At 37.6% G+C, this 12,138-nt stretch overlaps 1 protein-coding gene across 5 annotated transcripts in view; it reads left to right on the top strand.

Annotated features, from left to right (window-relative positions):
- Positions 1-12,138, top strand: part of l(3)mbt (lethal (3) malignant brain tumor) — a 65,917-nt gene that overhangs the window by 31,457 nt on the left and 22,322 nt on the right. For all 5 annotated transcript variants that reach the window (XM_083130625.1, XM_083130629.1, XM_083130627.1 and 2 more), the window contains exons 7-9: positions 798-1,183; positions 2,196-2,400; positions 8,795-9,018. In XM_083130625.1, coding sequence (XP_082986751.1) covers positions 798-1,183; positions 2,196-2,400; positions 8,795-9,018 — 815 coding nt within the window. The remainder of the gene's footprint in view (positions 1-797; positions 1,184-2,195; positions 2,401-8,794; positions 9,019-12,138) is intronic.

Raw genomic sequence — 12,138 nt, forward strand, 5'->3', positions numbered from 1 at the left:
TCTTGATTGTAATTTATTTTAGCCAACCAATCAGGTATAGCCTTACAAATAAATCTCGAATCAGTTGAACTTAATCTCGTGAATGTCGTTTTTCGTTGGTGCAATGCAAATCTTTAAACCAAGTTCATTTAGAGTGGATTAAAATTGATCTCGTTCATCTGAACTTCGAAATAATCGTCGTTGGTGCATGCGGCCATGACATGCTTTCAACATCTGATCATGTAATGTCTGGTCTCGGGCATATAATCCCTGCGAACCTATCATGGAAATGTGCAAAATCTCATGTCCGAGTTGATTGGAAACCAATAATGCCTGCTTGTGCAAGCTCATTTTTAAATCATAATTTCTCTGGTAACTACGATAATACTTAATGAAGCTTTTAACTTTTCGAATTAATTTCTCCAAGGTTCAAACACTACACCTGCTTTGGGTTTTCAAATAGCTCACTAGCTAGTTATTGGAATTAGTTTACTCATTTGTAGGTAGATGGTACTACATGTCTATAGATGGCCAGTGGCAGTGGGGAGCTTCACATACACAGATATAATATATCTTAAGATGCAGAACTTCTTGTTAATACAAGTATTTGTAATAAAAATGATTTTTATCACTTAAAACTGTATGAGAAACTCACAGAAGTTTAGTTTTAGAGTAGAAACTACACTGTTCTAATAGTTCTTCCGTTCATGGCACTGAATATCTTGCAGGATGAAGTTTGAAAATTATCTTAGTATCTAAACATCCAGTATACTGTTCAATCCAGGTGCATTTATACTTGATGATTTCCTCTCTTGTAGATAATGTTCCTGAGGATTTGACAAAGACTACGCATCATTCTGGGAAGTCTACGCGATTAGCTGCTGGTTTGAAGTCACTGAAACCAAGAAGTGCAGACGATATCTACTGCTGCGAAGGATGTGGCTGTTACGGTTTAGCAAGCGAGTTTGTGACACCCCGGTTCTGCAGCCACACCTGTGTTACATCGTACAACAACAAGAAAGCAGCTCAAAGCAAGAAGGAACGTGAGCTTAAAGAATTGAGAGCAAGGCGGAAGAAGAAACGTCTGTACCTGCTGGGCTTGCAAGAGAATTCAAACCAGGTTTCACCATCATTGAAGGAGAACACTCCGACACCAAGTGAAGAGGATACAACATCCAACGAAGCATCTCAAGATGCAAACAAGGTAACAGCTTTCGCTAGTGAAGAATTATTTCAAAATGGGATAAAATATAAATCTGTGATTGGAAGTAGCATGCTACTTGTAGCTACACTACCATAGATAGCTACACACTTCGTACCGGTAGTGGCACTACAACTTTAAAGCTATACATGTGGCTTTGCTACAAAATACTTGTAGTTTGTATCCAAATTTTTGCTACAGCTACATTTCTTCTTGGAATGTTTTTTAGTGGTAGTTGATTTGCGTCAGAAAAAAATAATTAACGTTGCCATGTAACTGTGCAGCATGATATGTTTATTTTGTTCATTAGCAAAATTAATAAATATCTTAATCTCTAGCTCATTCTAGTTTGGTTGCTTGTTATGGTTGCCTTTGAAATTTTTCATTTAAAACGCTGCCCTCACATTAGTATATTAAAAAAGGAAAATGATTATTTCTAATAAAAATATGTTAAAAACAGAGAATCTAGTACTCACTTTTTCCACAAAACTGTTTTTTTTTTTTCATAGTTCTATTAATTTCAATGGCCACTGCCACCATCCTCGTTGGATCTCGTTGGACTGTTTTTCTGTATTTATATACTACCACATCTCTCATTTCCCAATTATGAAAAATTTGCTGGTATATAAACATAAGTGATCATACCAAATTATATTTAAGTATAGTTAGTCTCTATATGATGCCAGTGGTCCTGGGTTCAACTCCCAGCCTGGGCATGCTTGTTTTTTTTTATGAGTGTCCCTTCATTGTATCTTCACTCATTATCATATTCGTAATTAGCTAAAAGTGAAGTAAAACAAAACCAAATCTATCAGTCAATTTAAGTAGTGTAGCATCCTAATTGCAATTATCAGATATACATTTTGAATTTACAGGCCATTTACATATACAGGCACCTTATCATTCTCAAGAACTATTAATTCCATAATAGTTAAAAAAAACAATTAATTTTTCTTTTTTTTAAAATCACAGACTTAAATTAATTCAGTTTTTAATAGATTGTTATTTTTTCCAGGCCAAATTCTCATGGTTAACAGGCAAGAACGGATTCTCATGGACTAAATATTTGGAACATTGCAAGGCCAAAGCAGCACCTCAGAAGTTGTTCAAGGACCCTTTCCCGTACAGCAAGAATGGCTTCAAAGTTGGCATGAAGCTTGAAGGAATTGATCCAGAGCATCCATCCATGTTCTGTATCCTCACTGTAGCTGAAGTTCAAGGTAAATGGCACCCCCTCCCTCTGTAAAGTACTTTCTATGGAATGCAGTTTTGGACCTTCCTTTCTCCCGATTTCCATGATTACAAGTTGGCTCTCCTGTTTTTTTCTTGTTGTGCTACATGCATGGAAGCAGAAACTCATGTTACTTCCATTTGATAAGACTATCTAATTTTCAGGTTACAACTTAAATGTGACTATTTGTGTCCATATACATTTTCTAACAGCAGAGCACGCAACAGATTAAACACTAATTTAGAAACAAAATTGTACTTTTTGTAGATACTTTATGTACAGGGTCTGCCATTTCTTTTTTTTTTTTTTTTTTGTAATGGGGGAGTTTCTATAATTGTGTTGGCAACACTTATTGTCATTTGCATCACCAATGTATGCCATTTCCAGGCATGGATTGCTGGAGAAGACTTTTAACGTGCTGTAGCTGGGAGGGCATTTTATAAAAATGATGACAATGTTGCCATTGCATGAGCAGAGTATCGACATTATTGTAATCTCTGGAGATATGATCTCATTTCATCATCCAATGCAATGAGAATCTGGGTGAAGAAGTCTGAAGCAATGGGAAGTGCATTGAAGCAGAAACCAACAGGAACATTCCTATTCAGATGTTGGAATGTGCCATGAACGTTTTTTCCTGCAGATTGGCAAAGTGTCAACCAGTGGCGGATCCAGAAATTACTGTTGGGAGGGGCAAATTTCAGTCTGGTACCTCACCGAACCTACAATTGCACTGTTTTATATGAACAATAATGGTTCTTTTAGCAGGATACAACTCTGCTGTATGGATTAGCTCTTTTAAGGGGTCCAAGGTAGAATAGATGGTTATTATTGTACACTGTTATCCATTGGTGTAGCAACATATTGCGGGGCCTGGGTAAGATCAGAATGCATAGCCCCGTTCTTTAAAATTTACATCTAAAAGTGCATAGATACAAAATCTTCAGGCGTACGTCAGCAAAGGTATTATGAAATTTAAATACCGTATTTCTTCGAATTCCAGGTGCACCTTTTTTTGGGTCTTTGGTCTTGAGAATTTAGGTGAATATTGAATTTGATGGCATGTTGATCAGAGTCTGTATGCATAAACAGGGATAGAAAATACAGGATGCCTGAAAATTTTCACCTGCTGCCTAAATTTTCAAATTCAGTGCTAATTTTTTTTTTTTTAAATCTATTTTGCTTGTGGGAATTTCCATTACCTTTTTTTTTAATAACGAGCACAGTATGTGTTTCTTAATGTTTGTGTGTTTTCTATAGGGGTGTGCAGGATCCCAAAAAGTCAGGACTGAGATTGGGAAAAAAATTTCCCATCCTGATCCTGACTTTGGGAAATGACTTCCCGACTTTTCGGGATCCCGGTCAGGAAATACCGAGGTGTTATTTAAAAAAGTCGTTAATTCTCAACGTTTTCTGCATTGTAAGTGTCTGGAACTTATCGGAAATTGTTAGTTTTTGTACCAGAAATGCAAAAACAATCACTTAAGTTGAAAATGACATGTAGAATTCGAGATTTCAAAAGCTTCGGGGAATTTCGAACATTTCCCATCCTGAAAATTTCCCGACTTTGGAAATTGAGAATCTTTCCCATCCTGAATGTTGGGATTTAAAAACTTTTCCATTCCGACCCAAAAAATTCTGTCCCGCACACCCGCTAGTTTTCTATATCAAATGTAACGTTACATCATAATAATAAACATGCTATTAAATTTTTTCATGGTTGCTAGCCGAATATGACAATATGGTAAGGTTCAGCCATATGTTAGAATTATGTGTTAGAATAATTGCATAGTTTTTCATGTTGTTACCAGTTGAGCCTTCTTGGGGAAGACCACTCTCGCGCAAGAATTAATTACTTTTAATCCAATCCAATTAATAAAATAAATATTTTAAGATCATGTTTCAAAATGTGTAGCTTTATCTTAGTTGGATTCGTGGCTTAGCACATATTTGCAAATAAAAAAAAGAGTAAGTCCTGAACAAAATGGGCTAGCACCTGAATTCTAACCCTGAGGGTAAATATACCATGGTATTAGTGTAATGTAGAATGAAGTATTTGTAAATTTCAGTAATCAAGTTTTCTCCTCTATGTTTTATCGAAGTATAAGTATTGGTAGAAAAAATCACCCTTAACAAAATTTTGTTTCCTTTAAATTTGTTGTTGTGAGAACAATCAACATTTCACAACAAAGAGTCAGTCTATTTTTAGTAGTGAGGCTTTGTGATTTCTCCTTATGCTGGTGTTCCTGTAAATAGGTGGTCAGTGAGCGAGCTTTTGCAAAGTGCACATCAAACGGACATTAAAAATGAGGAGACAGAAGCATCGCTCGTGATGCAGCACTTAAACATAAAGTTATTTTGTGTGCTGAGGAATTTGGAAGCTGTGAATCCCGTCGACCATTTACCATAAGTGAAGTGTCCGTTCGTTGTTGGAGACGTCAAGGACAGCAATTTGTTGTTATCAGCCTATCTCTTATACATGGGAAGAAGTGGTACAGTCTTCTTCCACTCCTGGCAACTATAGCATGTTTAATATGGAAACAAAGCATAATCGTCTTACAGCAAGAATCCAAGTTACTTCAGGAAAATTCTGTGTGTTATATTTTGTGGTGGGTGATGATACCCCATCCAAACTGTTGCAGGAGAGCGACGGTTGACGTGTTTATGATTGTCTTTATGGTGGTTTATATTAAGAATCACTAATATAGCGGCTCCACCATCTATTAATTTGTTGGGAGAGATTAGTTTACTAAGACCGTAGAAAGACATATAAATTGGTTGAACTAGAGGTATTCCGTAAATTGAGGCGAGCGTGGTCATGGAGAATGCTTACGCCTTTGCTCAACATTCCTCTTCTCCGGTTCTGAATCGCCCGTCTGAGTTTTTCAGTGTCTCACAATCACTGTCAGCGTTTATTGTGGTCCCAGAAGCACTGTCAGCGTTTATTGTGGTCCCAGAAGCCATGAAGTCTACCAACAATACCCCCTTTCGATCCCAAAACACAGTTGCCATGACTTTACTGGCAGACTGTGTTTGTTTGAATTTTAGAGGCTTGGGTGAAGAGGAATGCCGCCACTCACGTGATTGTTGTTTGGTCTCAGGTGTGAAGTGGAATGCCCAGGCTTCATCACCCATGACAATGGAATCCAAAAAAAATGTCATTTTCGTTTGCATAGTAGCCAAGAAATTTGTGGGAAGAGTCAACTCGTTGCTGTTTGCGTTCTTTAGTGAGCATTTGCGGGACCCATCGTGCGTACCTTCCAATATTGCAACTTTTCCGTTAAAATCCTATGAATGGTGCTTCGGGAAACCTCAGGAACCAACGTACAGAGATCATCCAGAGTAATCCGCCAATCTTCACACATGGTTTGCTCAATCTTCGCGATTGTCTCATCGGAAATTGATGGTCTCTCGCTTCTTTCTTCGTCGTGAATTTCAGTACGACCAGCTGCAAACTCCCTACACCACTTGTGAACATAAAATAAATAAAATAAAATAGGAGACCTTACTTTTGGGATTACCCTTGTATCTACAAAATGTGGTTATGCGAACCTTTAAGACTATCACAGGTGTATGTGCATTTGTTGAAATGTCAAATGAACGAAAAAGTATCAGCCACAGAGGTACGATTTTTGTATTTGTGTTTTACATAATTGCTGTGGCTGCATGGAATATCTTCAGAAATTATTATTTTTTATACGATATAATATCACATCACCCTCACTCACGACTGGATCATGAAAGTGTGGGGCGTTACCCCCACACCACCTATACGCCTTCATGGCATGGTGCTAAGCACAGGGAAGCACTTTACCTTTTTTTTTTACAATATAATAATTGTTAACTTAGTTCTTACAATATGAAATAGGTGAAATAAGTGCTTCTTACTTTTCCATAACCTAAACTTTATTTCTTCATATTACAACAAAATGGGAACAAAACAAAGAAACTACTGTGTGGCAATTGCTTTAAGTTATAAGTCTGCAGAAGATATCCATTATTTTGAACCTTGTTGCCAATTGATGGATAGAACTGGGCAGGATGATATGATGTAGCATCACCTCCCTGTCGATCAAACCTGGGGCCCTAGTCATGAACTACAAGACTCATTCAATATATAACCAGAAATATGTTGTAGCAAATATTTATTACAAGCACCAAAAGAAATTACAGTACTATGTTTCAACATAGTCCCACCCTAGTTCAATGCACCTACGCCAGCGCTTGATAAGGGCACTGATTCCAGAGGAAAGAAATAATTTTCGATGCGTGTGTAACCACTCATGTGCCGCTGACTGGATTTCGTGGTCATTCTGGAACCTCGATCCACTTAGACCATCTTTTAGTGGGTCAAAGGGTGGAAATCAGAAGGTGCAAGATCGGGCGAATATGGAGGGTGGGGTAAGCATTCAAATTTTAGGTCCTCGGTGGTAGGCACTAGCAGTGTGTGGTCTCGCATTGTCATGGAGCAAAAGCACACCAGTGGACACCAGACCACGTCATCTCTGCAGAGCGGCTTTTTTCAGCTTTTCGCGCAAAAGTTTGCAGTAGGTGGTACTGTTTACGTTATGACCTCTGGGCATGTAATGTTCAAGAATTGGCCCCTTGTGGTCCCAAAACAAAGTTAACATGACCTTTCCGGCACTCCGTTGAGCACGCACCTTCTTCGGTCTGGGAGACGAAGGATGTCGCCATTCCATTGTTGTCCTCTTATGTTCTGGTTCATAGAAATGAACACAACTTTCTCCAGTGACAATACAATGAAGAAATGCCTCACCGTCAGCTTAATAACGGTGCAAAAGCTCCCTGCACACATCAACAAGTCTCTCCTTCACTTCCAGTGTCAAACGTTTCGGAACCCACCTCGCACACACTTTCCTGAACCTCAGTATGTCATGACTGATATGGTGGGCTGATCCTACACTTATTTCCTTCTGGGAAGCAATCCGACGATTCTCCCGTATCAAGTCCTCCACTTGATCAATGTTGCTTTTTGTGACTGCAGTGACAGAACGAACTGGACGCGGAGAATCTTCAACACTGGTTAAGCCCTGTTTGAACTTCTCAGTCCACTCGTACACTTGTGATCGACTCATACAGTTGTCACCGTACTGAACTGTCATGCGGTGATGAATTTCTATCGCCTTCACTCAAAAATCTTACACCACTTCGCTGCTCCAGCTTGGAGCACTCCTGCAAGGGTGCTGCCATCTTGTGTAACTGTTTTGCAACATCCGTCAGCCCCAGCTATGAATAGCGTAAAGATGCCTTTACAAAATAACAAACATATAACAATTACAGTCGTATTTTAGATTTTTTATACTACTTTTCCGGTTATTTATTGATGCACCTTGTATTTTGAAGAAATGGTAGCAGAACCTGGTCTTGAAAAATAGAAACAGTGGCATTAGGACATCATGAACCGACCACACATCACCCAACAAAAAGCTGCATGGTAGTTCCTGACCTACAACAGGCTGGTCACACCTCTTGGTTTATTTTAGATGTTTTCTTTTGCTCTGGACACACACTAGATTTCAGATATGCCCATCACCATGAAAGAATTTGAAAAAATATAGTAAATGTACATCATAATTTACGTTGAGAAAATATGTCTTTAGAGAAAATCATAGAGAAAAATTAGTTCCCCTTAGAAAAGCATGCTTGAAAACACATGCAGAATTGTTTGGGAATTTTCTAATCAAGAATTCATTAAAACTTTATCCTTTATTTTTTATATCTGAAAATGTTTAAATTCAAATTACTTGCTAAATTTCCTAGGTATTATTTACTGTAAATGATTGTGTAATACATTTAGACATAGTCCTACATTTAGAATAATGTCACACTTTTTGCATGTGGAGACCTGGTAAATCTATGATTAACTATAAACAAAGAAATAGAAAAGACAATTACACTCTATTGAAGATATGGGATATAAGAGCAGGCCTGTCATTTCTATGTAGGATATACAGATTTGAGTAACAGATGTTGAGTACAATGATGTTTCAAAATAGATAAGAAATACGAGTAAGTGTCAGATAAATAAAATTTATATCTTCTTGATATCTATATCATAAAGGAAAGAACTCTTAATGTAGTATTGCTACAGAGCCCATCTGATGTTCGTTTTTCTTGAAGTAACATGTGCAAGTTTACAAAAATTGTGTCTATTGTTTTGTACTTTTGTTATTTCACATTGAATTTTTGCCATTTTTGGATAATTGCAACAGAGGATAAATGATCAGAAGATGAAATTGGTGAAGGGACACTCATAAAGAACCATGCCCAAGTTGGGAGTCAAATTCAGGCAAGATTGAAAATTGACGTATTCAGCCACCGAGCTGGCAATGCAAGTTTCTAAAGATTGCATTCACTTACAGGTTATAGGGTTCGTCTGCACTTCGATGGCTTTCCAGAAAACCATGATTTCTGGGTGAATGCTGATTCTATGGATATATTTCCTGCTGGTTGGTGTGAGAAGAATGGCCACAGACTGCATGCACCAAGAGGCTATACGGCTGCAAATTTTAACTGGAGTAATCATCTGAAGCAGTGCAAAGCACAGGCTGCTCCGAGGCATTTGTTTGCAAATAAAACTGGAAGTGTAAGTATCTTTTGCTCTCTCTTTGATGATACTTATTTCCAGATTGTTAACTTAGAATCAGTTTGATGTATTTCAGGATAATACTTATTGTTCATGAAGGTTGATTTGATCTTCAAACTTATATATTTGCTTTTTTTGTAGCTGATATTGACAATGTATGCATATCGACTGATCTCCTGTTCCAGAACTAATATTCTGTTTTGCTTTCATGTTTTATTGGTTTTAAAAATTTTGTATACAGAACAGGGATGGCGCCAGGGGTGGGCACAGGTGGGCAAGCACCCACCCAAAAATTCCTGTGCCCACCCGATTGCCCACCCAATCAAATTCAATAAGTACATATACTCGGAGATATATGAATAATTCGATAAATAAGTGTATTCTGGTGTTCATAACATGTATATTTTAGTTGTGAATATTATCTATGCTAGAAATATTCACATAAACCCATAAAAAGCCAATTTTGTCATTAGAAAGTGAAAGTAAATACTAGAGCTATTGAAACAAAAACTGTGATCAAATGAATACTTCCATGATTAAAAGCAGTTAGTAGGCTTAGGAGGCTCAAAATTATGCAGGGTATGATCAAGATTATATCAGAATTTAGGTCGAACTTGAGGACTGCGGCTCCGGGTCTCCACATACGTATATAAATCCCGGCCTGGGTATGGTTAAATAATCTCTAAACAAATAAAATCATCATCTTAGCGTTACTTCCACCGGCAACACAATACATTATTTTGACTTTTTAATTATTATTATTAGAATAATTTAATTAAGAAGACTTAGATGGCTAGGCCATGTGACACGAATGGCAGAGGAAAAAAATAGTTTACAGGATTCTTGTTGGGAAACCTGATGGTAAGAGACCAGTAGGAAGGCCAAGATGAGGATGGAGGGATAACGTTGAGATGGACCTAAAAGAAATCGGCAAGGATCGAAAAGATTGGATTGATCTTGCCCTGAATAGGGACAGATGGATGGCTTCTGTTGCTGAAGTCATAAACCTAGAGAGTATAATATAGTTTTAATTAGCTCTGCATTAAAATTCCAGAAGTGTCCCTTTTTTTATTTCATTGCAATTTTTATATACTTCTTATCTTCAAATATCAATATGGTATGCGAAATATCAACTTTATATTCATTTTACTAATAAGAAGGAATCACAATAATCACTACAATACTGCAGTGAATAAATTTTAATAAACCAGTAATGTATGGAAAAAGCTACAGAATTATTCAATTGCTAATGAGTGGCTTATCCTATTTAGAAATCCTCGTTCCATACATAAATTTTGCCACATGAATCAGCCGAAAATGTCATCAGAATCTGTACATGCAGCTGAAGTAAAGAAAAGAAGTTACGTCACGAAGTATCCAGAAGACGATTTTATTAGTTTGTTTTTAAATCCACTTTTGTGCTCAGATAGGCTAATCGGGACTAAACCTACAGTTTAACGTGGAACCAGTGTGCATTGTGCTTCCACCAGAGGAGGGGGGAGTCGAACACAGGACGTCTTCATTATAATGCGACAGCGTTATGCCTTTGGGAAAAAATATACAGAAAGAACTCGCACCAAACGTGGCATTTTATCACCACAGAATTTTAGGAGGGTGATTGCCTGAGGAAAATATTTGAGACTTCGGGAAAACAACATCATTGTTCACGGAATTAGCTGCCTTGACTTGATCCACTAATGAAACGCTGTGCAATTGAAACTACCATCTCAACTTTCTAAGAGGTATGAACTAATGCAACTCCATTTTTGGAAGAGTGTGTTGTGGTTGATTTGTTATATGTAACCTTTAAAGAGCCGAGCCGGTTTTCGAAAGTAACCCCTCTCTCGCCGCGGCCTTTGCACGCGATTTTTAAATTTTTACACTTATTTCAGAAAAACGTTATATCTCGGATACTATTTGAGCAATCTACTTCGGATAACTTTTGTTTGAAAGAAAAAACATCAGAGCACGCGACCGTGTACAATTTTTAGAAATCCCAAGTGAGAAAAACGGGGTTGGGAGGGGCCAAGTCCAAAAATTTCAATGAAAAAAAATCTGGCGTTTGCACCCTCTTCTCCCGTTATTTTGGAAAAAGGGCGCAAACATTTGCATTGTTTTCAAAGAGTAGACCTTTTGCAACAAAGCGAAACTTGTTTCAAGTTCTAGTTCTCATACAAGCTGAAATATGAAGCAATATGTACAATTGCATTTTGGCTAAAAATAGCTAATTTGCATATTAGAGAAAGGGGAGGGGGTGGGTTTTCTTCCACATGACATTTCAATGTCTTGTCTCAACATCTGTCAGCGTTTACAACCTCACATACAAGTATGAAGGTCCTAAAAGCACGTGAATGTTGTAATCCGCACCATGGGTATATATGACCCATTGGCTGTTTAAAGGTTAAGTCATTTTTCTGCTAATTTTGATAATGACGACGATAAGGTTCAATGGTGATTAGATTAAAGTAACGAAGGGGCGAAAACAAACAAGCTGACACTCAAAATACAAACCCTCATAAATTATTACTTTGACAGTGGTTCCAAGCACCAGGGACTCGTTGCCTGAAAAATCAAGTTTCCAGGGTGTGCTGCACAGGATAGAGGTTGACATTCTAGTGTGTTCGAAATGGTCACGCCATGCAACCCAAGTCATTATGACAAATAGATGAATTATTACTGGCACGGTGATCAACTTCGATGAATTCCTTGTGTCCTAAATCATTTTGTTACCTCAAAAAATATGTTCATGTAACCAACCATACGTGTATTGCTTCTCCCGCATTAGTAACATGACAGTTCAGAAAATGAATAACAACTTAGCTAATAATCTCTTCAATTCTGAACAGATTTTTCGATCTTACTTGTTTGTGAGTGATATTCTGTCAAAATAGCCTTTCATTAGCCTAGGAATACTTCATGGACAATGAACAAAGAATTTGATTTCCGTGTGTGTTTTAAATCATTCCTAATAAGACGTTCATTTTAATCCAAACATTCAGTGGCGGCGATTAGGAGAACCGGGAAGTGGGAGATGCGGTTCCCAAGCCAAATTTTGCCACTTTTTGCCCCGCACTATGGCGTCTTTATGCTAAGCCTTTTCTACCAAGAAAAAGTATATTG

This window comes from Lepisma saccharinum, chromosome 1 (genome assembly GCF_977018435.1).
Source record: "Lepisma saccharinum chromosome 1, izLepSacc3.1, whole genome shotgun sequence".
Classification (NCBI taxonomy): domain Eukaryota; kingdom Metazoa; phylum Arthropoda; class Insecta; order Zygentoma; family Lepismatidae; genus Lepisma; species Lepisma saccharinum.